This window comes from Mustela nigripes, chromosome 1, assembly GCF_022355385.1.
Source record: "Mustela nigripes isolate SB6536 chromosome 1, MUSNIG.SB6536, whole genome shotgun sequence".
In the NCBI taxonomy this organism is placed as follows: domain Eukaryota; kingdom Metazoa; phylum Chordata; class Mammalia; order Carnivora; family Mustelidae; genus Mustela; species Mustela nigripes.
Genome location: NC_081557.1, coordinates 199,662,573 through 199,688,543, shown reverse-complemented (window position 1 = coordinate 199,688,543; position 25,971 = coordinate 199,662,573). Strand labels below are relative to the sequence as shown.

Here is a 25,971-nt window from a genome sequence, read left to right as displayed (position 1 = left end):
TCAAGATTTTGGTTTTTCCTTTCTTTGGAAAAAAGACAAAAGAAAAAAAAATAATTATATAAAATGGAAAAATTAGAAGACACATGCTGATTTCAAAAACATTAAGATGGGGGCACCTGGGTGGCTCAGTGGGTTAAGCCACTGCCTTCGGCTCAGGTCATGATCTCGGGGTCCTGGGATCGAGTCCCACATCAGGCTCTCGGCTCAGCAGGGAGCCTGCTTCCTTCTCCCTCTCTAACTACTGCCTGCCTCTCTAACTACTTGTGATCTTTGTCAAATAAATAAATAAATAACCTTAAAAAAAATTAAGATGTGAGAGCAAAGTGCTTTTCTGAATCTTGAAAACATGGTATTTGGTGAGTTTGAGTGGAGTAGACCTTGTGAGTACTACATTAGAGGCAAGTACACAGCTGGAATAGGGAGGGTAGCTGGAAAGGTAGATGGAATCAGACTGTGTAAGGGTCTGGACCCCATGCCAACACTTTTCACTTTTAACAGAGTTGCTGGAGGATTTTAAGCAGGCGGTCTGCTCAAAATAATAATCGAGAAAAAATAATTAATGGTAGTTAAATGCCATAGACTATGGGACAGTTCTCCACTGCTCTGTGGGGGAAAAAATAATCAGAATTAGTGCGAAAATTAATACCGTTTCTGACGAGCAACAGCAGAGAACCAAAATGTATTGAGTGTTACATAATGACAAGGAATATGCTAATTGGCATATTTAACTCAGCAACCTAGAACAGGTATTATTCATGTCATCTTTTTGTTGAGGACCCCTACTTTAAAAAGGATTAAAAGCTTTCCTGGTATACTGCTAGTGGATTCTGATGTTGTTTTTCAACACAAAGCTAAAAGTGTGAAACTGGAGACCAAGTAAAAGGATTGTGAGATACTGAATTTGGAGATTCCTGCGCTGATGAGCTTCTTCCCCCAGGTTAGTCTTTCTCCACCCAGCTCCACGCCCCCCGCCCCTTCAAGGCAGGTCGGAAGGTCTAGTTCACTACAGAGAACTTCCCGGCCCTGTGGCTTCCAGAGGAGATTAGCCAATGGGATGAGGAGAATAGAGTTGAGGATTGGCTTCCAATCCTGGGATCCGGCTGGGTAACTGCTCAATGGAAGGTCACAACTCCTGCCATCAGCACAGGGGAAAACACAGCTTATAAAGGCATCCTCAGGTTGGCATGTGTTCAAATCTTTTTTCTCTTTCGAGGAGCCAGAAACTAGCTCAGCCAGTGGTGTAGTGCTGGTTTGAAGAACACATTTTACCAGACCCAGCCAGTAAGAAGATTGATCAGCTGGGACAACCTAAATAGCAAAACACAGTTCAAGGACCCCAAAGAGAGTCTCAACCTACTAATTTTCTTTCCTTTCCTTTCTTTTTCTTTTTTTTTTTTTTTTAAGATTTTATTTGACAGAGAGATATTGCAAGTAGGCAGAAAGGCAGGTAGAGAAAGGGGGAAGCAGGCTCCTTGCTGAGCAGAGAGCCAGATGCACAGGACTCTCAGACATGCATGACCTGAGCCAAAGGCAGAGGATTAACCCACTGAGCCACCCAGGCACCCTCTAATTTTCTCCTAGTATTTCCCAGACTTGGTTTTTAAGGGGCTGAGAAACGGATACCTTGAACTTGGCATAGCTTAGCAAGTCTCCCTTGCACTACGCATCTTATATATAATTTCTTTCCTTCACAAATGTTGATTTCCCGCTCCTTTCCTGGGGGAGGATGTACCAAAGTATAAAAGATAAAGGGATTAAGCTGAATGTCTGATATTGGTCATTTCCCACACAAAAATCTAAGCCCCCTAAGTTATTTGGGCATTTGATGGTTTTCATTTAAAGCTAAAGATACATATTTTATTTAGGACCTTCTTATCATATTTTATTTATAAACTTCTCTATGTACACGATTTGTGGAGAAACCACGTCCAGCTGTTTGTCCTGTAGCAAACTGCTCCATTTCACAATAGTTCCTATTTTTTCAAGATAAAATGAAGAGAACAATAGCATATTAGAACTATTCTTATCTTGCCTTTAAAAAATTGGGATGTTGGAGGATTTACCGAGATAGTATGTACAAACTGCTTAGCCTAGGGTCTGGCACGGGAGTCACAGCTACAGGAAAATAAAGCCAGCTCCTGAGCATCCATCACATCAATCACAGGTTAAGCAGTGGAGAGTTTTCCCAAAGTTCATAGCATTGAACTACCAGCGGTCCTAGCAAGAGGTTCGAGATGCTAAGTGCTGAGCCACGGAAGGGGGCTCTAAAAAGGCGGCTGGGACCCCCAGCGATACGGGCGGGATGCGGGCAGGGGGCAGGGGGCAGGAGGCAGGGGGCGCGGGGGCGGTTCCAGAGGCGCAGGCGCGGTGCGCGCGGCTCTTCCTTCGCTGGGGCGCTGCGCGTAGCTTCCACTCGCCCGGCTTCGAGCCGCGGGCAGTCAGGCCAACTCCATGAGGACCAAGCAGGTGAACGTGCTGATCGCGCTGGCCGCCGTCATGCTCTTCAGCTTTTCCTGCTTCTGCATCTCCAGGATGACTCAAGCCAGTAAGCTGCGGGTGGCCTCTCCACCACCAGTCCCGCCCGGAAACTCTGGCTTCGGGCCTGCGGGGTTGCCAGGGCGCTCGGGGCGGGGGGGGGGGGGGGGAGAAGAGGGGGCGACGTGAGAGCCTGGGGCGGCCGCCCGCTCTCGTAGGAGGTGTTTTGCAGATGCAGCCCCGGCGCCCCTGTCCGACCGGCGGTTAGACTGTAACGCGCGCCCTTAGTCCGCTCCGGTGGCAGCGACCCCCGCCGGGCGCGCGCGCTAACGGATCGGCGCCCCCGGGGCTGGGGGCTCCCGGCGCTGTCTCGCCTCCACGGGTCCTTTCCCCGCGAAGGTCCGAGGGTCCACTTTGCGCCCAACTTCCCGCCGTCCGCGTCTTGTTCTTCCCCATCCTTTCCAGAAACGTGCCTGTTTTGAGTTAAGAGCTCTTCTTACAAAGCCAACACCTTCCCACTTTGGGGTCTCGAGCCCACATTTCAAGGCTCCCGGGAGTATTTTTTGCGAGGCCAGAGGGGTGCGATGATGGAGACCCATTTAGAGCACGGGTTGTGGCTCCTGAACTTTCTCAGAGGAGCCGTGCGGCTTGCGTTACTACTTCGCAACACACCGACGTTTTAATTCATCTTGTTTTAGGGCTCCCAGTGTAGCAAACAAACGTAGAGATTGCCCAGGGAAACTTGAACTTTGGATAAACAGTGAGTAAACCGTTTAGTATAAAAATTGCACAGGCTGTATTTGTACCAAAAGACTTACTGTTTATCTGAGTTCCAAATTTAACTAGATTTGCTGCATTTTGTCTTTTCAGCTCTACTTGTCCCAAGGTCCAGTGTAACATTTTAGCGTCCATGCAGTTGGATTTTGAATTTAAGCTAATTTTAAGTTAATATATTTTAAGCCAGACTTCAAGGATTGTCCTTAGGTTGTTTTAAGTTAAATTTTCATTTTTATTAAACACATTTATGACCCAGGGTTCACACAAAGTGCCCTTGGTGGTAGTGTCAAGGATCGAGTTTGGAAGTGGCTTTAGTCCTCTAATTAATACGAAATTTTGTCATGTATACACAATATCAACATCTTACTCCATTTGTTTCAAATGATAAGAAATATATAATTTATCTGGTTTGTACTACTGTTCTTTAATCATTTTATACACTTTCCTCTTCCTGGTTTTCTGTAAGAACATTATCCAAATGTGTTTTTATGTATTTTAGGACAACAAACTATTACTGTTTTTATAACAAAAAATAAATCGTTACTCATAATTAGAAAGTAAAATGTAAACCCCCCCCCCCTTTTGGTGCAAAATGGTGGTTTACTAAAGCATGGGAACAGGACCCATGGGTAGAAAGAGCTACTGCTGTAAATTCCCTTTTAAAGTGATTTTGGAAGGCAGTTTGGATTGGTAAAGTCAGAAGGCGTTTTAATAAAACTAATATTATTATATTATTTATTGTAAACTGTGGACTTTGTGCTGTGACCAGAAAGGAAAAGTTTGGTCCCTTGAAGCATTTATATTCCCATCATTTATATGTTCAAATTCAGAATGTGAGATACTGTTCTTGAAAATGCACCACTCTTGGAATAACTGATAAAACAGTGTTTTGTGTTTATGTTTCTGTGTAAGCCAGCTCTAAAATAGTTACAAAATCAATCCTGAGATGTTCTTATGTCAACAAAACAGACTTCATTTAGTTTTGGAAGCAGCGATTTTTATAAGACACCAAAGATAGTCCCAATGGTTTTAAAAAATTTGATCCATAGCTGTAATTCTTACCAATGAAAACTTAGTTATATTTATTAGAAAGATGGCCAGGGGGTACCTGGGTGGCTCAGTTGATTAAGTGCCCAGCTCTTGATCTCAGCTCAGATTTTGATCTCAGCCTAGTGAGTTCAAGCCCCACTCTGGGCTCCATGCTGGGCAAGGAGCCTACTTATTAAAGAATAACAACAACAAAAACTTGGCCACAACCTAGTAGGCATCTTTCCCCTTTTAAATTTATGTATGCCTGTAACCCCTTGTTTGTTTCTATAAGCTCATAGCACTAACAGTTCATTAATTGGCTCTATTCATATGTAAGCTCCATGCAGAAAATTTTTCTTTCTGTTTTTGCCTGCTTGGTTCACTGCTGTGTCCCAGCTTCTGGAAAAATGCCTGATATAATACATATGTTAAATATTTGTTGCATGGTTGGATGAATGAGTGAATTAGTGATTTTGATAAATACTTCTTCATGTTGTAGGAACTAGGCAACAAAAAATTTTTAAAGCCTTACTTTCAGGGAGCTTACATTCTGAAATAAACAACAAACAGGAATGATATTACTCTATGATGTCAGGTGTTGACAGGGGAGAGAAAGTGCTATTTTAGATAGGGTGGTTAAGGAAAGTCATATTAATGCCTATTCCTTTTTTTTTTTTTTTAAGATTTATTTATTTATTTGACAGAGAGAGATCACAAGTAGGCAGAGAGGCAGGAAGAGAGGCAGGCAGAGAGAGAGGAGGAAGCAGGCTCCCTGCCGAGCAGAGAGCCCGATGTGGGACTCGATCCCAGGACCCTGAGATCATGACCTGAGCTGAAGGCAGCGGCTTAACCCACTGAGCCAGCCAGGCGCCCTTAATGCCTATTCCTAAATGAAATAAGGGAGACTACTGTATGGCTATCTGGGGGAAGAGTTTTCTAGGCAATGAGAAAAGCAGGTGCAGAAGCCCTATGGTGCAGTGAGCTTGATATGTTTGAGAAACAGCTAGGAGGCTAATGTAAACAAGGAAGAGTTATAAAGGGATAAGATCATACCTGTTAGGTTGGCTATTTTTGAAAAGACAAGAAATAACGAGGTTGGTGAAGATGTGGAGAAAAAGAGAAACTTCATGCATTGTTGGTAGGAATGTAAATTGGTGCAGCCACTGGAAAACAGCATGGAGGTTCCTCAAAGGATTAAAGATGGAACTACTCATATGACTCAGTGGTTCCACTTCTGGGTATTTATATGAAGGGAGTGAAAACACTAACTTGAAAAGGCATCTGTACTCCCATGTTTATTGCGGCATCATTTATAATAGCCAAACTGTGGAAGCAACCTGTGTGTCCCTCAATGGATGAATGGATAAAGAAGTTATATATATTCTATTATAATGAAATATTATTCTTTTAGTCCCAGGTGTAGCTCTAAGTCAGCAGTGTCCAGAATGCATGTGTGGGCCATTCAAGACAATAATGGAAATGTCTGGTGGAATTTAAAGTATATCTAGAACAACAATGCATGACAACAATTACAAGATAAGATAGAAAGAAGAGGGGTAAATGGAGTTAACTGGTATTGAACTTGTAGCACTGTTGAAAAATGAGAATGTGAGAATTTGTATTAGACTGTAGTAAGTCAAGGACTCACATTGAAATCTCCGGTCTAACTATTAAAATGATACTAAAATAATGTATAACAATATTACTCATTATAGTTAATACTCCAAAAAGGAAATTAACAGTTTTTTCTGATTGGATATAAAAACAAAACCAAACGTGATGATATTTACAAGAGATACATTTAAATTTTAAAGATAGAGAAATGTTGGAAGAGGGATGGAAAAGTGTATACCAACAACCTAATCCAAAAGAAAGTTGATGTAGCTATATTAATATCAGCAAAATAGATTCTAAGGCCAAGTGCAACATAAATGTTAGCTTCATTAGCAATCAGAGAAATGCAAATTAAAACATTTCTTTTATAACATTTCATACCATTCAGATTTTTACATTTAGGAGATAAGACATTTGGTGAGGATGCAGAAGTGCAGGAATTTGCACACACTCGCCTTGGGAATGGGGATTATGCATACATTCAGTAACTTTCATTGTGTGACCTGCACTTCCTGTGTCCTAGCAGTTCTGCCAGTCAGGACTGAAACTGGTGTGCAGTGTCACCCCATGGTTTATGGCCAACTCTTCTTGTCATTGATCAGTAACCACGTCATAAAGGTTGTTCAATATTTAAGATACCACCAGATATATACAAGGGAAACTCTTGAATATATTGACCTGGTATGTTCTTGGTAGCATTTTGTATAATTGTTCATCAACAGTAGAAGAGCTAAATGTGTTACTGTATATTCAAAACAGAGAAACATTTAACTGTAGTGGAAATGATTGGACTAGAGCTTCACTTATCAGTATGGATGGATTGCAAAAACATATATTAAGAAAAAGAAGCAAGTACAAAAGAATACATATAAGTATTACTTATTAATATCTAAAAACAAATATCAATTGTATGCACAAATGGTAAAACTTGAAAGAAAAGCAATGGAAGATTAATACAAAATTCAGAATTCTGCTTATCTGGGAGTAAGGAGGAAAGGAAACATAATCTTGGAAGGAAACAGATGGAATATTTAAGGCTAAGGTAGTAGTGGATTCATGGATGTTAATTTTTATTATTGTCTTTCAAACTATTTTATATATGTTTTTCAAAGTCTGAAATATTTCATCATAAGACCTAATGCATAGAGGGATCGCTCAAAGGGAATTCAAAGGGCGTTGTTCATAGTGTGCTTTGATTATTGCAAAGCATACGTGGAGTGGAATAATCCAAAATATATTCTGTCTTTTTACCTTCATCTCCTACCAGGTGCCTCAGATAGTCTTTCTTTGGAGCCACACTGGGTACCAATAAGTGAATAATAGATCTGAAGTGGTCTGCCCATTCTTCAACTTCATGCCACTCATTTCCTTACTTTTGACCCCCCCCCCCCAGTGAGTCACTTGCTTTCCCCTCCATATGCCGTACCATTTCATACTTATGCGCTTATGTTGTCATTTTCTTAGTTTGGAATGCCCTTCCCTGCCCTCTGCTGTAGGGCAACATTGTGTACATTCTTCAAGTTCTCAAATATTCCCTCTTCTCTGAAACCTTTTTCCTTGTCCCTTCCTGCTCAGTCTTCCTTACTAGGTAAGCATTTCTGCCTCTCTCTGCCTGTAGCACTTGAGGATAACTCCATTTTCACAGTTTTATTAATTGGTCGTCTAAATACCTGCTCCTTCCTCCATCTCTTGTCAGGTAATTTAGAGCGGCAACTGGACTCTCCGTGTTTAGCTGTCCTATAGTTCAGTGAAAAACACATGGTGAGTATTAAGTGGCAGAAAGAATGCATACCCCGTGATGCTTCTCATTGCTGGAGGGGTTTAGTGAATGAAATAGTGTGGAAGAGTCAGGTCATGGCTCTGTCAATGAGACCTTGTATGTTAAAGCACGTAGTTTGGACTTAATTCAGTAAGCATTCAGGAAACCGTTTAAAGTCTTTGAGCAGTATTTTCAGAAGATTAATTGTAGATTGGAGGTGAGAGACTAATTAAGAGACAATTATAATAGTGCAGCTAGAGGCAGTAATGACCTGAACTTTGGTCAAGTCAATGATGAGAAAGATAAAACAATTAAAGAGATCTATAACAGTGCTTCTCAAATTTTAACGTGTATACCAATCTCCTGTGAATCTTAGGAAAGCTCAGATTGTTACTCTCAGTAGATCTAGGGAGAGGCCTGTGATACTCCATTTCTTTCTTTCTTCCTTCCTTCCTTTCTTTCTTTCTTTCTTTTTTTTTTTTTTTTTTTTTTTTTGAGAGAGAAAGAGAGAAAGCAAGCACACATGTGTGAGCCGAGTGGGGAGGAGCAGAGAGAGAGGGAGAGAAAGAATCTCAAGCAGGCTCCATGCTTGGCTTGGGGCCCAATGCAGGGCTTGATTTCACAGCCCTGAGATCATGACCTGAGTTGAAATCAAGAGTCCACACTTAACCGACTAAGCCACACAGGTGCCCCAAGAGATACTGCATTTCTAATAAGGTCACAGCTGCTGCCAAGAACCTGCTGTCCACTGTGGGGGCCTCTATCTAGGTGACTGCCAAGCACTTGAAATATGGTCAATGCAACTGAGAAAATGAATTTTAACTTTAAATTTTGTTTTAACTAATTTAAAGTTAAATTTAAATATAAAGACAGAAGCAGTGCAAAATATTTCTCCAGTAAGCAAAATTTTATTCTTTGGTAAGAATGCATTGTAATATAAAACATACACGAGATTTAGCATACATACTATAAAAAAGAATGTAAGCTATTCCAGTAGTTATTTTTATGTTGATTACATGTTGAAAATATTTCAGATATATTGAATTAAATATTAAATATATTCTTCTCAATTATTTGATCCTTTTTTACTTTTTTAAAATGTTACTAGAAAATTTAAAATTACAAATGTGGTTTAGATTTTATTTCTACTGGATAGCAGTGCATTGGACTCTTGCTGTGAGAAACAAAGGTCAGTAGTAATTAGGATCTTAACTGACCCCTTGCTTATGGGCGGAATTCATATTGGCCCATTGCACACATAGACTGGTGTTTGTTTTCACAATTCCACCACACTTGGCTCAAAACATTAAATTATTGTTTATTTCAAGCCTTTGCAAATAGTTTTATAACATTTCACCCTCACAAAATACCTGAGTGTCTATGAAAGTAATGTAAACATTTTAAATAGAATATCATTGAATAGCATAATCAAGTAAAAATGGGTAAGAAGCAGATCTAAGACTAGGGAATACATGCTTTAATTTTTTTGCATGGTTGTTTCTGCAAATACTACTTCCTCTAGAGAAAACTCTTTCTTTTCATGTTTACCAAATTGCTCCCTGAGGGACTGACTGAACACTGTGGAAGTGTAGCCATGTTGCATCACCCATGATGTATCAACTTCATGATTCAGTTTGCTGAGAGAGTGTTACCTGAGGAACCTCAATAACATAGGGTTATACTCGTTAAACTATATCTACTTCTAAAGTTTGTTGACACCTTCAAACAGTATCCACTTTATGAATATTCAAGATTTATCTGGGATAGTGGCAGTTATTTGATTAAAGCACAGTTCAGTTTAAAATTCGCTTGGGGCATCTGGTGGCTCAGTGGGTTAAGCGTCTGACTCTTGGTTTCCGCTCAGGTCATGATCTCAGGGTTGTGAGATTGAGCTCCACATGGGGCTCTGTGCTGGGTGTGGAGCCTGCTTGGGATTCTCTCTCTCTCCCTCTGCCCCCTCCCCCACCCCACTTTCACTCTCAAAAAAAAAAGAGTGGTCCCCCTACCCCGTCTCTAAGCCCTGTGGTCCTGCTTTCTCCTGAACCCACTCCAGCTGGGCTTTCACTTCGCTGACCCCCAGAACCTCTGTCATCAAGGCCCCCGGGGACTGCACACTGCTGTCTCGTGTCCCGCACCCTGTCCTCGTACTCCTTGCCCTGTCCGACAGCACTTGACAGTTGATGCCTTTCCTCTTCTTGACACGTTTTTCTCACTTGGTTTCCAAGACTTGACACACACCCCAGTGCCCTCCTGCCTTACCAGCTAATCTGTCTTAGCTTCGTTACTGACTTCTTCAACATATAACTTGGGGTGCCCCAGGATTTCGTCCTTGGGCCTCAACTCTTCTGTGCTCATCCTCATTCTCTTAGTGATCTCCAGCATCTTACCGCAGGTCTCTCTAAATGTCTCTATCCAGGCCAGGTCAGTTCTCCCCTTAATCCCACACATGGAGCTGCCTACTGAAATGTGTGATAAACATGCCAAAACCGTCTCAAAGCTGACTCCTAATATTCACACCAAAACTTGCTCCCTTCCTCTTCTCCATCTTAGTAAATGGTACTCTTTTCTTCTAGTTGCTCAGAATATCATTGCCTCCTTTTTTTTCATATCCCACATTTGATGTCCGCAAATCCTATCTTTTTTATCTTCAAAATATATCCAGAATTAAACCATTCCTTACCCACTGTCCCACCCACAATCTTTTCTAAGCCACAGACATTTCTTTCCTGACCCCCTTTCTTCAGTCTTAGTTTCCCCAACTCTGTTTTTCACACAGGAGATAGAAGGATCCTGTTCTGGTAAGTCAGATTATGGGATACTGTGCTTACAGACTTACGTTGGTTTCCCATTTTGCTTAAAGTCAAAGCTACAGTACTTATACAAAGGTGGCCTCATAATTTCATCACCTTCTGTTCTCCCTGTCATTCATTTTGCTTCAGCCACACTGGTCTCCATGCTGTTTCTGGAGATAATGGGCACCCTCCTGCCTCAGGACTTTTGCACATGCTCTTCTCTCTGTACCAGAGTTACCTGCAGTCCTTCGTTTGCTTTGTTCTTGTCTGTGCTCACATGTTATCTTCTTAGAAAAGCTTTCTTGGATCACCCTGTTCACAATTAAAACTTCCCCCAACCATCAACACTCTTTTCCCCCCACTTTGTATTTTTTGGGTACTTACCATCTTCAAATATATTTCACTTATTAGTGAGTATGTAATTCACTTATTTCTTCTTTTTTTCCAATCAGTAGGATGTAAGTTCCAAGGGGATCAGGAGTTCTAACTGTTTTGTGCATTGTCGTATCCCCGGGACAAGTAGCAATATTTAGTTTAATAAGTCTTTGTTGAATGAGGGAATGAATTGTGTGGCCAGGCAACTGTTCTGGCTGGTGAGATGTAGAAGTCCCTGAGAAGAGCATCCTTTCCCAAAGAAAAACTCAGGCTCTGCTTGGAATTGTTGATGAATTCTGAATACTCTGTCACAGTGTTTCAGGAAGGAACAGAAAATTGCTTTTATTCTTGACCAAATGGTGATATCTCTGCTATAGTCAGATCTTTCCATCTGTAGAGAACCTGCAGAATTCTTAGTATTGCTCTGTGGGACAGCGATGACCAACACAAACTGCCAACCAGTACACATACAAGTTCTGGAGACCAAACTGTCATTGCTCCAGCTGGACCAATTCTGGGGCCCAGAGTAGGAGGCCTTCAAGAGGCTGCTGAGAAAAAATGAGTTCAGAGCAGCAAGTCCTTCATCTTTTCTTACTGAGTGATTTATGTACAGATTAAATTGTGGCTTGGATCCAGCAGTGCCTTGTCACTCTTGTCATTCACTCTTGTCTGGCCTTTCCCTGGAGGGGGGTTGAGGGAGGAAACCACAGATCTGGAGCCACCACCCACTCGCTATTGAAGACTGGAGATGTAGGGCCTTGAGTTCTGCTGGCTGTATCATAACAGGCTAGGAACTTCTACAGGGATGGGGCACAATGCTTACTGTGGAAGACTGCCAGCAGACTTCATAATGATAGGATTCTCTATAATGGTTAACCAGCTATTTGGGTCTTTCCCTAAACCTCCACTGCCCTGTTTCAGCAAGCCCAACTATGCATAAAACCCAAATCTACTTGTTTGTGCGTGTACCCCATGGATGAGGAGTCCCTATTGGCAGGATACTCCATATCATAACGAAATTGTTGCATTTGAAAGATTCAGTGACACAGAGCTGGAGATGGAGAGGTGTTGTGACAGATCCTAGAAGTGGAGCATGCCACTGGGTGAGGACTGGAGAGGTGGAGTCCCCTCCAGCCCAAGCGGGAGAGACAGAGCGTCTTGTTAGAGAGCAGTGAAACAGCAGGTTTACTTTCCTCTGTTGTATCCTGGGGTGGATGATCTATTGAGGTTTGGAAGAGAAATATCAGGATATTACAGTTTATTAGTTGCTTCTTATCTTCGTAAGGTAGCTCAGGCAAGACACACGTGTGTTCCAAGCTGGTCTGTGTGAAAGCTGAATGGAACCAGCAAGATGGATGTATAGTGCTGTTAAGAGGGGCCAAGTCTGCCCCTGGCCAGGGATTCAAGACCCCTCCGGAAACCAGACATTTAGGCACCCTCCTGGATTTCAAACTCTGAACCCTCTGCCCCAGGCAGTGTGAACCAAGGCAGGGAGGAAGGACACAGCAGGAGATGAGACTGGGACAGTTTTTAACCCACTGAGCCACCCAGGCACCCCTGGACAGTTTTTATCACTACATTTTCCTGCTCCATTTTATAAGTGAATCTCACTCTTGCTCTCAAATCTGTAACACCAGCCCTAATATCTCCCTTGAACTTCAAAGTCACATAGCCAACTGTTTGCCACATATGTAGATGTCTCATAAGCATCATCACTGCTCATTTTCCTGTTTTCCCAACTCAGACTGCAGAAGTCTGTAGTCATGTTGGAAACCTAGCAGGGATCCTAATCCCCTCTAAGTCAGTTCAAAGTCTTTTCAATAAAAGCTCTTGGATATTTTTCATATTTTCCCCTATTTCCTAATCCTTTCTGCCCTGGTTTATTCTTTTATCTTCTTTCGCATGAAACTACTATCACTTTAGGTTCCTGACAGGTGATTTCCCTGGCTTTAGTTTTGCCTTTCGGAAACAATCTTCTGTATGGGCAGCAGAATGATCTTCCTGAAACATATGTTGTACCTAATAGTCTTCAGCTACGTTTCTCCATTGAAATACCTGTTCCCATGATAGCCAGTAGTGCTGTTCCAAGATACATAAAGTCACCTGAAAAAAAAGTTGGGAGGAGGAAGAACATGACTTCGTTATCTTTATATTAAAACAACTACCTCTTTTTTTGTGTCAGTACCATGCTGTCTTGGTGATCACAGCTTTGTAGTAAAGCTTGAAATCAGGCAACATGATATGCCCCCAGTTTTGTTTTTCTTTTTCAACATTTCCTTAGCAATAAGGGGCCCTTCCAGTTCCATACAAATTTTAGGATTGTTTGTTCCAGCTCTTTGAAAAATGTCAGTGGAATTTTGATCAGGATGGCATTGAAAGTATAGATTGCTGAAGGCAGTATAGACATTTTAACAATGTTTATTCTTCCGATCCATGAGCATGGAATGGTCTTCCATCTTTTTGTGTCTTCTTCAGTTTCTTTCATGAGCGTTCTGTAGTTCCTCAAGTACAGATCCTTTACCTCTTCGGTTAGGTTTAGTCCCAGGTATCTTGGTACTATATCAAATGGAATCGATTCTCTTATTTCCCTTTCTATGTTTTCATTGTTAGTTTATGAGAAAGCGACTGATTTCTGTACATTATTTTGTATCCTGCCACATTACTGAATTGCTGTATGAGTTCTAGTAGTTTGGGGGTGGAGTCTTTTGGGTTTTCCATATAAAGTATCAGGTCACCTGTGAAGAGAGAGAGTTTGACTTCTTCTTTGCCAATTTGAATACCTTTTATTTCTTTTTGTTGTCTGATTGCTGTTGCTAAGACTTCTAGTACTATATCGAACAACAGTGGAGAGAGTGAACATCCTTGTCGTGTTCCTGATCTCAAATGGAAGGCTGTCAGCTTTTCCCCATTAAGGATGATATTTGCTGTGGGTAGATTTTATGAAGTTGAGGAATGTTCCCTCTATTCCTATACTTTGAAGGGTTTTAATCAGGAACAGTTGCTGTATCTTGTCAAATCCTTTTTCTACATCAATTGAGAGGACCATGTGGTTCTTCTCTCTTCTCTTATTGATTTGTTCTATCACCTTGATTGATTTGTAAATGTTGAGCTACCCTTGAATCCCAGGGATAAATCCCACCTGGTCATGGTGGATAATCTTTTTAATGTACTGTTGGATCCTGTTAGCTCGGATCTTGTGGAGAAGCTTGGCATCAATATTCATCAGGGATATTGGTCTGAAATTCTCCTTTTCGGTGGGGTCTTTGCCTGGTTTGGGGATTAGGGTAATGCTGGCTTCATAGAAAAAGTCTGGAAGTTTACCTTCTGTTTCTATTTTTTTTTTTTAAGATTTTATTTGTTTATTTGACAGAAATCACAAGTAGGCAGAGAGGCAGGCAGAGAGGTGGGAGGAAGCAGGCTCCCTGCTGAGCAGAAAGCCCAATGCAGGGCTTGATCCCAGAACTCTGGGATCATGACCTGAGCTGAAGGCAGAGGCTTAATCCACTGAGCCACCCAGGCACCCCCTGTTTCTATTTTTTTGAAACAGCGTCAGGAGAATAGGTATTATTTCTTCTTTGAATGTTTGGTAGAATTCTCCAGGGAATCTGTCAGGTCCTGGGCTCTTGTTTCTTGGGAGGTTTTTGATTACCGCTTTAGTCTCGTTACTAGATATTGGTTTATTCAGGTTGTCATTTTCTTCCTGATTCAGTTTTGGAAGTTTATAGGTTTCCGGGATTGCATCCATTTTGTCTAGGTTGCATAACTTATTGGCATATAACTATTGATAAAAATTTCTGATGATTATTTCTGTTTCCTTGGTGTTAGTTGTGATCTCTCCCCTTTTCATTCTCTGGAACAGAGTAGAGAGCCCAGATATGGACCTGCAACTCTATGGTCAAATAATCTCCAACAAAGCAGGAAAAAATGTACAGTAGAGAAAAGACAGTCTCTTCAATAAATGGTGCTGGAAAAATTGGACAGCTATGTGTAGAAGAATGAAACTCGACTGTTCTCTTACACCATACACAAAGATAAACTTGAAATGGATGAAAGACCTCAACGTGAGGCAGGAATCTATCAAAATCTTGGAGGAGAACATGGGCAGTAACCTCTTCGACATCGGGCAAGGCAATTTCTTTCAAGACATGTCTCTAAAGGCAAAGGAAACAAAAGTGAAAATAAACTTTTGGGACTTCATCAAGATCAAAACTTGGAAACAAAGGAAACAGTTAACAAAGAGGCAACCCACGGACTGGGAGAAGATATTCACAAATGACACTACAGACAAAGGGCTAATACCCAAGATCTATAAAGAACTCCTCAAATTCAACACCCAAAACACAAATAATCACGTCAAAAAATGGGCAGAAGACACGAACAGACACTTCTCCAGAGAAGACATGCAAATGGCTAACAGACACGTGAAAAAATGTTCATCATCATTAGTCCTCAGGGAGATTCAAATCAAAACCATGTTGAGATACCACCTTACACCAGTTAGAATGGCCAAAATCAACAAGACAGTAAACAACATGTGTTGGAGAGGATGTGGAGAAAGGGGAACCCTCCTACGCTGTTGGTGGGAATGCAAGTTGGTGCGGCCACTTTGGAAAACAGTGTGGAGATTCCTTAAGAAATTAAAAATAGAGCTACCCTATGACCTGCCTTTGCACTACTGGATATTTACTCCAAAGATACTGATGTAGTGAAAAGAAGGGCCATCTGTACTCCAGTGTTCATAGCAGCAGTGGGCATAGTCATCAAACTGGAAAGAACCATGATGCCCTTCAATAGACAAATGGATAAAGAAATGGTCCATATATACAATGCTTCCCATCAGAAAGGATGAATACCCAACTTTTGTATCAACACTGACGGGACTGGAAGAGATTATGCTGAGTGAAGTAAGTCAAGCAGAGAAAGTCAATTATCATATGGTTTCACTTACTTGTGGAGCATAAGTAACACATAACATAACACGGAGGACATCGGGAGATGGAGAGAAGTGAGTTGGGGGAAATTGGAGGGAGAGACAAACCATGAAAGACTGTGGACTCTGAGAAAGAAACTGAGCGTTTTGGAGGGGAGGTGGGTGGGGTGTTGTGTGAGCCTGGTGGTGGGTATTATGGAGCACTGGGTGTGGTGTATAAACACCATGTATAAACAATGAATCTTGGAACACTGAAAAAAAATTGAATAAAAAAAAAACTGCATCTTAACTAGCTTATTGTGGTGATTGTTTCATAACACGTGCAAATATCAACTCATTGGCACACCGTAAACTAATATGTCAACCAAACATCAATTAAAAAGTAAGTAAATGAACCTAAAACCAAAACAACAACAACAACAACAACAACAAATATGTACTGTAGAGTGGGCTGCAAAATTTGTACATATTTTGAAGAAACGGCAGAGAAATTTCATGACTGTGGTGGGCTATTTCAGGTTACACCTCCACCCGCATCCCTTTTATTCAAATTTACCGCAATTAGAGGGTTTTTTTAGAAAATAGGTTTAAGAAACACTGGTGTGTAGGGGAGTGTTCAGGCTCTTTAACTAGCTTATCAAAAAGATCAGCAGAACCAGATTTCTCTTTTAACTTCATAATTTCCCCTGTTGGCCCTAAAATAATGAAGAACTTCTGGGTGTGTAGCGCCATGTTTTTGAAAACCTCCTTGCCTTTCCCTCAGCAGTGCTCCAAAGAGAACACCTGTCCTTGCTTCCCTTGACTTTTGAACTCACACTCCTCCCAACCCCCATTCCCAGAGTTCTCCCCTCAGGCAGCACATTCTCCACATTCCTCTTCTGACCTCCTGCTCTCCCCTCCCAAGCTGTCTGGATCCCATCCTCTGGATACACGATTATCACTAGAAGTCAGGGCTAGCGGCCTTGTTTTATCGTGCCCATATTTCCTTCACGGGGACATCTTTCATTTTGTTCTCCTAGAAGGGCCATTTTCAAGTGCCCACTTGGACTTTCTTTCAGAAGGGAAGAGAGTCCTCTGAATGGTGAGATGGGTCAGACCTGACTTCCGTGGGCCACACTGACAGGAAGGCAGAATGGCTTCCTTGAAAAGACAACTCAGGCCATCTCCGGGCTCTTTCGCTCATAAAAGTTCTTATGGACTCCCTCCAGGAAGGGCCAGCTCTCTCCACGTTTTCCTCCAAAATAGTAAGCACATGTGGCAAGTCATCCCTTTTGTGGCTATAGCCTCGCTGTGGTCCACTTGCTCTTTCAGTAGTGGGCTGGAAGTGAGTTAACTTGGGCAGGGAAATAGGACATCCCACTGTGCTTGGCAATATAGCCATTGTCAGACAGCCCCAGATAAAACTGACAGCTTCTGTTTGGGTCTGGTGTTATCTATGTATTCCTAATGAGTTAAAACCCAAGGAGAAGGAAATCTGTAACATCTGAAATATCACAATGATTTAAATTACCAGTTAAGTTAGTTCTACCAATTACCCTATAAACTTCTGGAAGGCAAGACTACTGTATCTTTATTGTTGTACTTCCCTTGGCACAGAGTACTTGGCAAATAAAAGGTGCAGAATTATTTTAATCTGTTAATTTTTTTCTGATTATAGAAGCAATGTAACATTCTACAACAAAATAATTCTGTAAAAATAGGAAATAAAAAGTGATCCAACAAACTAAAGATTATATATTAACAAAATATAAGCTTGTATGCTTACTCTTTTTTACTCTGTATGTATATTGTTTTACCAGAAAGAGATGATTTTATACATAGTTTTGTTTTTAAAAAACAATTTTTTGCAACATTAAATATTCTTCCCTAAGCTGATTTTCATAGCTGTATGGTATTACATTGGCAAATGAATAAAAAGTAGCCCTTTGATAAATAATACTTATCAGACATTTGTCAAGTGTTTTGTGTGTGTGTGTGTGTGTGTGTGTGTGTGCTTTGCCACATGGCTTATGTGCATTACTGTATCACTTCTTCCCAACTCTGGGACAGAAATTTTTATATGTCCATGTATACATGAAGGAACAGAGGCTAACAAACATAAAATAGTTTGTCCAAGGTCAAACAAGTATTAAGTGATGAAACTGGGATTCAATTACACTTGATTTAAAACGAGAGCCTCTGTAACTTTTAAAAGGATATTCTTTAATTTATTTAGAATATATCCATTGTTGGGCAGTTAGGCTGTTTCTGATTTTCTTATAGTGATTAGTAATGCCGCTGCCTATGTTAGACATCCTTAGAGCCAAATCTGGGTATATATTTTTGGTTTTGTTCTTGAAGTAAATTCTTAAAAGTGAATTTTTGGTCTCAATTGGTTTTTCTCTCTAATTACAAATCTAGCATGTGCACAAAATGGAAAATTTGGAAAATATAAAAAAGCAGAAAGTAATAAAGGAAAAACCATTTATAATAATTCCATCTTCCAGATAGTACTATTTTAAATCTCACTCTTCTCTAGTCTCTTCTTATGTGTATCGTGTATACAAATTTATCTATAAACTATGTACATGTATATGTACACACAAATATAGTGTTACAGTTATATTGAAGTGTATATCTTGTTTTTTTGTTATATATTATAGAAAATGGTATGATATCATTGCTATGTATATAAATATATACACATATGTTTTCTTTACAGGTAATCAATTAATTAATTGTAGAAACCATATTTTGGAGTTTAAGGAAAAAATGCTACGTTTAAAAAACAAAACTGAAAGAAATCGCCAAGAGCTGATCAAAGCCTTGAGTAAAATGAAGTATGAAATGACACAGAGAAAAAATATGCCCATAAACTTAGGTTTGTGTTGCTTTTGTTTTTACGTGTGGTGTTTTGTTTGTTGGTTTTGTGTTTTGTGTTTGGGAATTAAGATTTTGTGCTTTCTGATTTTAGGACACTTCTCCCCAACAAATATAACTAAATTAGTACTTGTTCTTTTATTGTGAGACATACAAAAATCAGGTAAGAGATATAACACTGATATACTTCCTCTCCTCTCTAGCTCAGAAATGGTCTTCCTGTGTTTTCTGTGTGACTTGCACCACCACCATGACCCATGCACTAGATGGGCCCGAACCCTGAGTGTCCCTTTGACTCCTGCCCCTCCCCCCCCGCCTCCTCTCACATATGCCCATTTCAGTCAGTTCACAGTCCTGAGTATCTCACAAATCTGTGCACATTTTCCTGTCACCATCTCTGCTAGTCAAGCCTCCTTCATGCCTCATCTGAATGACTGCTAACATACTTCTCTGTTTTTTCTCTTTCCCCAGAATTGTCCCCACTTATTTCCACTGTAACCAAAGGGAAGGTTCACTGTCCTGTGTATCATCCTGCAGTGGCTCCCATTTCTCCAGGATAAAAGTCCTGCCTCTGTTTCCCCTTTTGTAGTCAGGTAGTCCTCACTCTTAATCCCTTGCAACCACTAATCTGTTCTCTGTTCTTAGAGTTTTCCCTTTCCCAGAATGCCATACGAATGGAATCATACAGTGTGCAATCCTTGGAGACTGACTTCTTTCACTTAGCAAAGATTCATCGAAGTTATTATGGGACCAAATTTTTGTTGCCTTTATATTGCTGAGTAAACTATGATTACATGGATGTACAGTGGATACAATTTATTTATCCTTTTACCAACTAAAGGACAGTTAGGTGGTTTTCATTTTTTTGACAATTGCATGTTGCTGTAAACATTCATATACAGGTTTTTTTGTGAAGAGAATTTTCTTTAAAAATTTTTTTCTTGTGGGCGCCTGGGTGGCTCAGTGGGTTAAGCCGCTGCCTTCGGCTCAGGTCATGATCTCAGGGTCCTGGGATCGAGGCCCGCATCGGGCTCTCTGCTCAGCAGGGAGCCTGCTTCCTCCTCTCTCTCTGCCTGCTTGTGATCTCTCTCTGTCAAATAAATAAATAAAAATCTTAAAAAAAAAAAAAAAAGAATATGTTTAAAAAAAATTTTTTTTCTTGAATCAATGAAACAAGATGGAATTGGGAGGGAGACAAACCATAAGTGACTCTTAATCTCACAAAACAAACTGAGGGTTGCTGGTGGGAGGGGGGTTGGGAGAAGGGGGTGGGATTATGGACATTGGGGAGGGTATGTGCTTTGGTGAGTGCTGTGAAGTGTGTAAACCTGGTGATTCACAGACCTGTACCCCTGGGGATAAAAATATATGTTTATAAAAAATAAAAAATTAAAAAAAAATTTTTTTTCTTAAAAAAAAATTTCTGGGGCGCCTGGGTGGCTCAGTGGTTTAAGCCTCTGCCTTCAGCTCAGGTCGTGATCTCAGGGTCCTGGGATTGAGCCCCACATTGGGCTCTCTGCTCAGCGGGGAGCCTGCTTCCCCCTCTCTCTCTGCCTGCCTCTCTGCCTACTTGTGATCTCTCTCTGTCTATCGGATAAATAAATAAAAATTTAAAAAAAAATTTTAAAAAAAAAATTCCTGTGGTGCCTGGGTGGCTCAGTGGGTTAAGCCGCTGCCTTCGGCTCAGGTCATGATCCCAGGGTCCTGGGATTGAGCCCCACATTGGGCTCTCTGCTCAGCAGGGAACCTGCTTCCTCCTCTCTCTCTGCCTGTCTCCTCTGCCTACTTGTGATCTCTGTCTGTCAAAAAAAAAAAAAAAAAAAGGAAGAACACTTTACCTTCTTCAGGGTCATGGAGATCTTCTTTTATGTGTTTTTAAATTTTATACTTTCAGATTTTAAATTTGGATCTATGAAACTTTTGAATTGATTTTTATAAATGGTGTGAAGTACTGATCAAGATTCAGTCTTTTTCATATGAATGTCCAAGTATTCTAGCACCATTTGTCAAAAGGGCTATCCTTTCTGCATTGAATTGCCTTTGCACCTTTTCCAAAATCAGTTGATGATATTTATGTAGATCTGTTTCTGGATTTTCTATTCTGTTCCATCATTCTATGTATCTTTTTAAATGTAGTATCACTTATTTTATATGTATTATGTATTATTGTTAATACATACTAATATATAATCAGTAATACTATGTATTACGAATTAAATAGGGTGTGAGTCTTCTAATTTTGTTCTTCTTTCTCAAAATTGTAGATGTATATTCAAATGAATTGTATAAGAATCATTAAATGTTAAGCTACAAAGCAACATTTAAGGATATAAATTGTAATGTGATATTAAAGTAGCAGGTCAGATCAATTATAGCATGTTTCAGTTACACTTCACTCAGAACTGACAGCTCTGTTAGTCTCTGGTTATGTAGCTTATAGTGCTAGACTTAGATGAATGTGAATCAATTCTTTTTAAATGAATGTGAATCAATAATATTTGAACTATATTTTGTAGCCATGATTTTAATAATTCACATTTAATTGTATGTCTCTTATATACTGAATATTAAATCTGTTTATCTCATTATGAGAATTTGTACTACCAGAGAAAAATCTCTATGGTCATGTACTTAGAAACTCTATTTTTTCTTTCTTTCAGTTGAGAAGAAAATGAAGACCTTGGGTAAGAGTGAAACAGCATCTAATACATTTGAAATCCTAAAGTTCTTTTTTCCTCATTTAAGGAAAGCAGGCAGAATTTATCCTGATGTAATCATTGGCAAAGAGAAAACAGGTGGTAAGCAAACTTAGAATTAGAAGAGAAAATAAAGATATTTTGATCTTTGAGGACATGCTTTTAAGTTTTGTTGTTGTTTGTTTTTTGTTTATTTAATTTTTTAAAAGATTTTATTTATTTATTTGAGAGAGAGAATGAGAGAGAGCATGAGAGGGGGAAGGGCAGAGGGAGAAGCAGACCCCTTGCTGAGCAGGGAGCCTGATGGGGAGGTCCATGTGGAGCTTGAACCATGACCTAAGATGAAGGCAGTCACTCAACCAACTGAGCCATCTGGGTGTCCCTGCTTATTTAATTTTAAAAATAGGCTCCATGCCCAATGTGGGACTTGAACTAAGAATCCTGAGATCAGGATTCTTACCAACTGAGCCAGGCAGGTGCCCCTTAAGCTTTTTTTTGAACGCTTCTCTAATTATTATTGTGCTTGCTTTTAAGTTTTAAAATGTAATCCATTAATATAATGCTCTGATATATAGGCCACCAGCCTATGTGGCATTAATTTGGACTGCTAGCAATCAGTATATGACCTGGCACAAAAAAAATAGTTCAACAGATATTTAGACTTGAATTCAAATTCAGATTGAATAGGATGTTTTGAAAATAGGTCATTTTAAGTCACATATACATTTGACTTATATTAAGCATCTGCTAAGTACCAGGCAATTCTTGTCTCCCTTGGTTTTGATCAGTTCATTCTTATCTAGTTATCGTCCTATTTCCCCATCTTTCTGGTGACCAAGGTCAGCAGAAACTTTACAGAAGAGGTGATGTTTGAGCTGATCCTTAAAGCATGAATTTAACTTCAACAGGTATTGAAGAAGAGACAAAGCATTTAAGTTAGAAGTAGGGATTTTAGTGAGAGTCCCACAGACCTTGTTTATTCTAATGGGCCAGTCACTCTAGGCCAGCGGCTGCATATTGCATCCCACCGGCCAAACCTGCTACTTGACAGTAAGATCTGGTTGGAGTCTCGTCAGTATTCATCTTACTTGTCTGTGGCTGTTCTTCACGCTGCCGTGGCAGAATGGAGTAGTTGTGACAAAGACTGTATGGCTTGAGAGCCAAAGGTATTTACTGTCCGGTGCTTTACCGAAGCAGCTTCCTGACCTTCATCTGGTCTATGTGGTTCCTAGGGAATAAGCAGTGTTGTTCCATAGCACATGCCTCTGCCAAGCCTGCTGTGCTGGGATGGGGGTGCCTGCGTGTCCTTTAGCATCTGAATTCTCCCTGTGTTCCATAGACGGACTTACTGTGCTTGCTTGCTTGCTTTTTGTTTTGTTTTGTTTTCTCTTATTGTCTCATTTGACCCTCACGACCCACTACAGTAAGACCTATGATTATCTCTATTTTACACCTAAGAAAATTGAGGTTTAGAGATATTAAGGTGCTTCCTGGGATCACATTTGAGTCTTTAACTGTGTCAGATTCCCTCTTGGGGGATGTGGCGTGTGTGTGTGCATAGACATGCATACATGTGTGTGACTATATGAGAAAGTGTGTGCTACCCCAATGCTATAAGTAACAGGAGGAGGAGAGGAAAGACATAGGGAAAAAACCCCAGTATACAGACACGATAAAATACAAGGTACCAAGAACACTATAAGATATGAGATACCAAGAATAAACATAGCCTTAAATAAACATCAGCCAAGATAAGCAGAAGCTCGTTCCAGAAGGTGAAAGAAGGAGGGAGAGATGTTTGTAATTGGGAAGAACAGCAGAATTCGTTTAGGGGTTATGGGATGTTGAGGTAACCTAGTTAGCAAAATTGTGTTAAATCCTGGATAATTTTCTGATTCCCATCTATTTCCTGATTTCCATCTATGCTGTATATATTGATCTTCCTTTTGAGGCCCCTTTGGTGGATTTTCATAGGTTCTTGGGAGGATCAGTTTGCCTATAAATCTTCAATACCAGAGGTAATTTAAAAGGAGATTTTTTTCCCCTGGTAACTAAAAGATCATAGCACATAAAACGTTTGTAAATGCACTGAAGCCTGTAGCAAGGCCTACAGGGGAATCTGTGACCAGTCTTATTTATTCTATATTCTGAGTATATCTCCAGTAATTTCTGCTCTCTACCCACTATAGCTGTTCTTTCTGAGCTTTCATTTCTTGTGCAGTGTATTGAAATAGACTTGTAAACTGACTAAAGTCAATCCATTCTTCATACCCTCTTCAGAGCTACGTACTAAAATGCATAATGTCATGCTCAGCCCTTGCTTAAAATCCTTTAGTGGATCCTAAGGTTATATAGGGTGAAGCTAGCTCCTTGCACAATAGACTGTATCTTTCAAATCAGTTTCTGCTACTTCCCCTCCTTTCCAGCAACCCCAAAACACTTAGAGGCCCTATGAATAAGCCAAGTGATTAGCACAAGGTGATCGCTGCCTGCAGTGAACCCACCACCTCCTACCGACCGCAATTAACTTGTCACGGAAGTCCCTTCCCCAGTATGACTTTTCAGCTTAACTGACAACTTCTTTGTGCAGTCCTCCCATGTCCTCAAGTAACCAGCTTCTACCAGATATGGCCCTCATCCTCCTGCATACAAACCATTGAGAAGATATTCATATTCAGGAGAATATCTTTATGACCTTCTGAATGACCTTTATGACCTGAAGATAAACAAAGATTTCTCAACAGGAATCAAAAAAGCACTAACTTTATATAAGTGATAATCCACAGCTAATCCACAGCTAACAGTCCACAGATAATTGGCATTTGTTCAGGCAGAAAATGAACTTTGTGATAAAAATTAATGGCAGTTTGGGTAATTTTTATAACTTAGTTTTGGACATTACTTATGACCATACAACTAACCCAAATTCAGTAATAAGTATAGCTATTAATGATAAATTGTGTTTTTCTCTATGGTTTGAAATGATGATTCCACACTCCTCTGTCTACAGTCTCTTTTGCACTGGGTATTTCCACTGTTAACAGAGGAAATCAGAGTTACCTGAAGCAAACACTGAATTCCGTTGTCTCCAGGATGACTCCTTCGGAAGAGAAGGACTCCGTGGTGATCGTCTCTGTTGCAGATGTATGTATGAAAGATAAGTAGTTATCCTCGTGCCAAGTCTATGGTCTCCAAATACCCTTCCTCCCTGGTAATTGCTGTATCGTTTTAGGTTTTTTTCTTGTGATCTCTCTCTGTCAAATAAAATAAATAAATAAATAAAATATATAAAATATTTCAGTGTAGCAAATAGCTGGTGATTCAATTTATGGCTATCTTAAGAACTTTAAGTACTGTCAGAGGTATCTGCATCATGATGGATATTTTAAAATAAGCTATGTTTTATTTGACTATTTTTTAAATTTATTTTTGTTTATTATATTTATATTTATTTATTTTATTATATTTATTTATAATCATTTGTTTATTTATATTATATATTTTTTTATTTATTTGACTATATATAGTTCAGAGTACTCAGATTTGATAATAGAAATGTTATTCAAAATTTTACAGAATTTTATATTAGGGATGCTTGGGGTCCTGAGGCAATATTGTGTAATGCTAATCACTTTGTTAAAAAAAAAAAAAATCTGAGAATGTACTACCAAAAGCTATTTACAAATGAATCTTTCATCTAATCTAGCACAGAATTCTATAAAGAGAGTAGGCACGCAAGGTTTGTTGATGAAAGAAAATTTGGGGATCTAGCTAAGTAATACCATCTGGAAAACTGTGGTATAGTTTTTTTTTTTTTTATATAGATTTTATTTATTTGACAGAGAGAGAGAGATCACAAGTAGGCAGAGAGAGCAGGCTCCCCACTGAGCAGAGAGTCCGATGCGGGGCTCGATCCCAGGACCCTGAGATCATGACCTGAGCCGAAGATAGAGGCTTAACCCACTGAGCCACCCAAGTGCCCCATACTGTGGTATAATTTTGAAGTACATTTATTATCCTATAATACTCATAAAATGAAGACATTTTCTTTTTCTTTTTTTTTTTTTAAAGATTTTATTTATTTATTTATTTGACAGAGAGAAATCACAAGTAGATGGAGAGGCAGGCAGAGAGAGAGAGAGGGAAGCAGGCTCCCCGCTGAGCAGAGAGCCCGATGCGGGACTCGATCCCAGCACCCTGAGATCATGACCTGAGCCAAAGGCAGCGGCTTAACCCACTGAGCCACCCAGGCACCCCAAATGAAGACATTTTCAAAAAGAGCAGTTCTTAGAAATAAGCCATCCCATTTTTAGGACAAAACTGTTTTAGATACATAGGTTTTTGCATACTAATTTTTTTTTAATTTTTAATTTTTAATTTTATTATTATTATTTTTTAAAGATTTTATTTATTTATTTGACAGACAGAGATCACAAGAAGGCAGAGAGGCAGGCAGAGAGAGAGAGAGGAGGAAGCAGGCTTCCTGCCGAGCAGAGAGCCCGATGTGGGGCTCGATCCCAGGATCCTGGGATCATGACCTGAGCCAAAGGCAGAGGCTTTAACCCACTGAGCCACCCAGGCGCCCTGCATACTAATTTTTAAGTGTAAATAATGTGTAGTGATATTTTGTACTGTGACAAAAGGAAGAATGAAATATTTTCAGTA

The 25,971-nt window shown here is 40.0% G+C and overlaps 1 protein-coding gene across 1 annotated transcript in view; it reads left to right on the top strand.

The window, feature by feature from the left end:
* The first annotated feature begins 2,445 nt into the window (after positions 1-2,445).
* MGAT4D (MGAT4 family member D) overlaps positions 2,446-25,971 on the top strand; it is a 45,054-nt gene continuing 21,528 nt past the window's right edge. The window contains exons 1-4 of the mRNA XM_059371120.1: positions 2,446-2,545; positions 18,453-18,611; positions 21,271-21,408; positions 24,317-24,450. Coding sequence (XP_059227103.1) covers positions 2,452-2,545; positions 18,453-18,611; positions 21,271-21,408; positions 24,317-24,450 — 525 coding nt within the window. The 5' untranslated portion in view covers positions 2,446-2,451. The remainder of the gene's footprint in view (positions 2,546-18,452; positions 18,612-21,270; positions 21,409-24,316; positions 24,451-25,971) is intronic.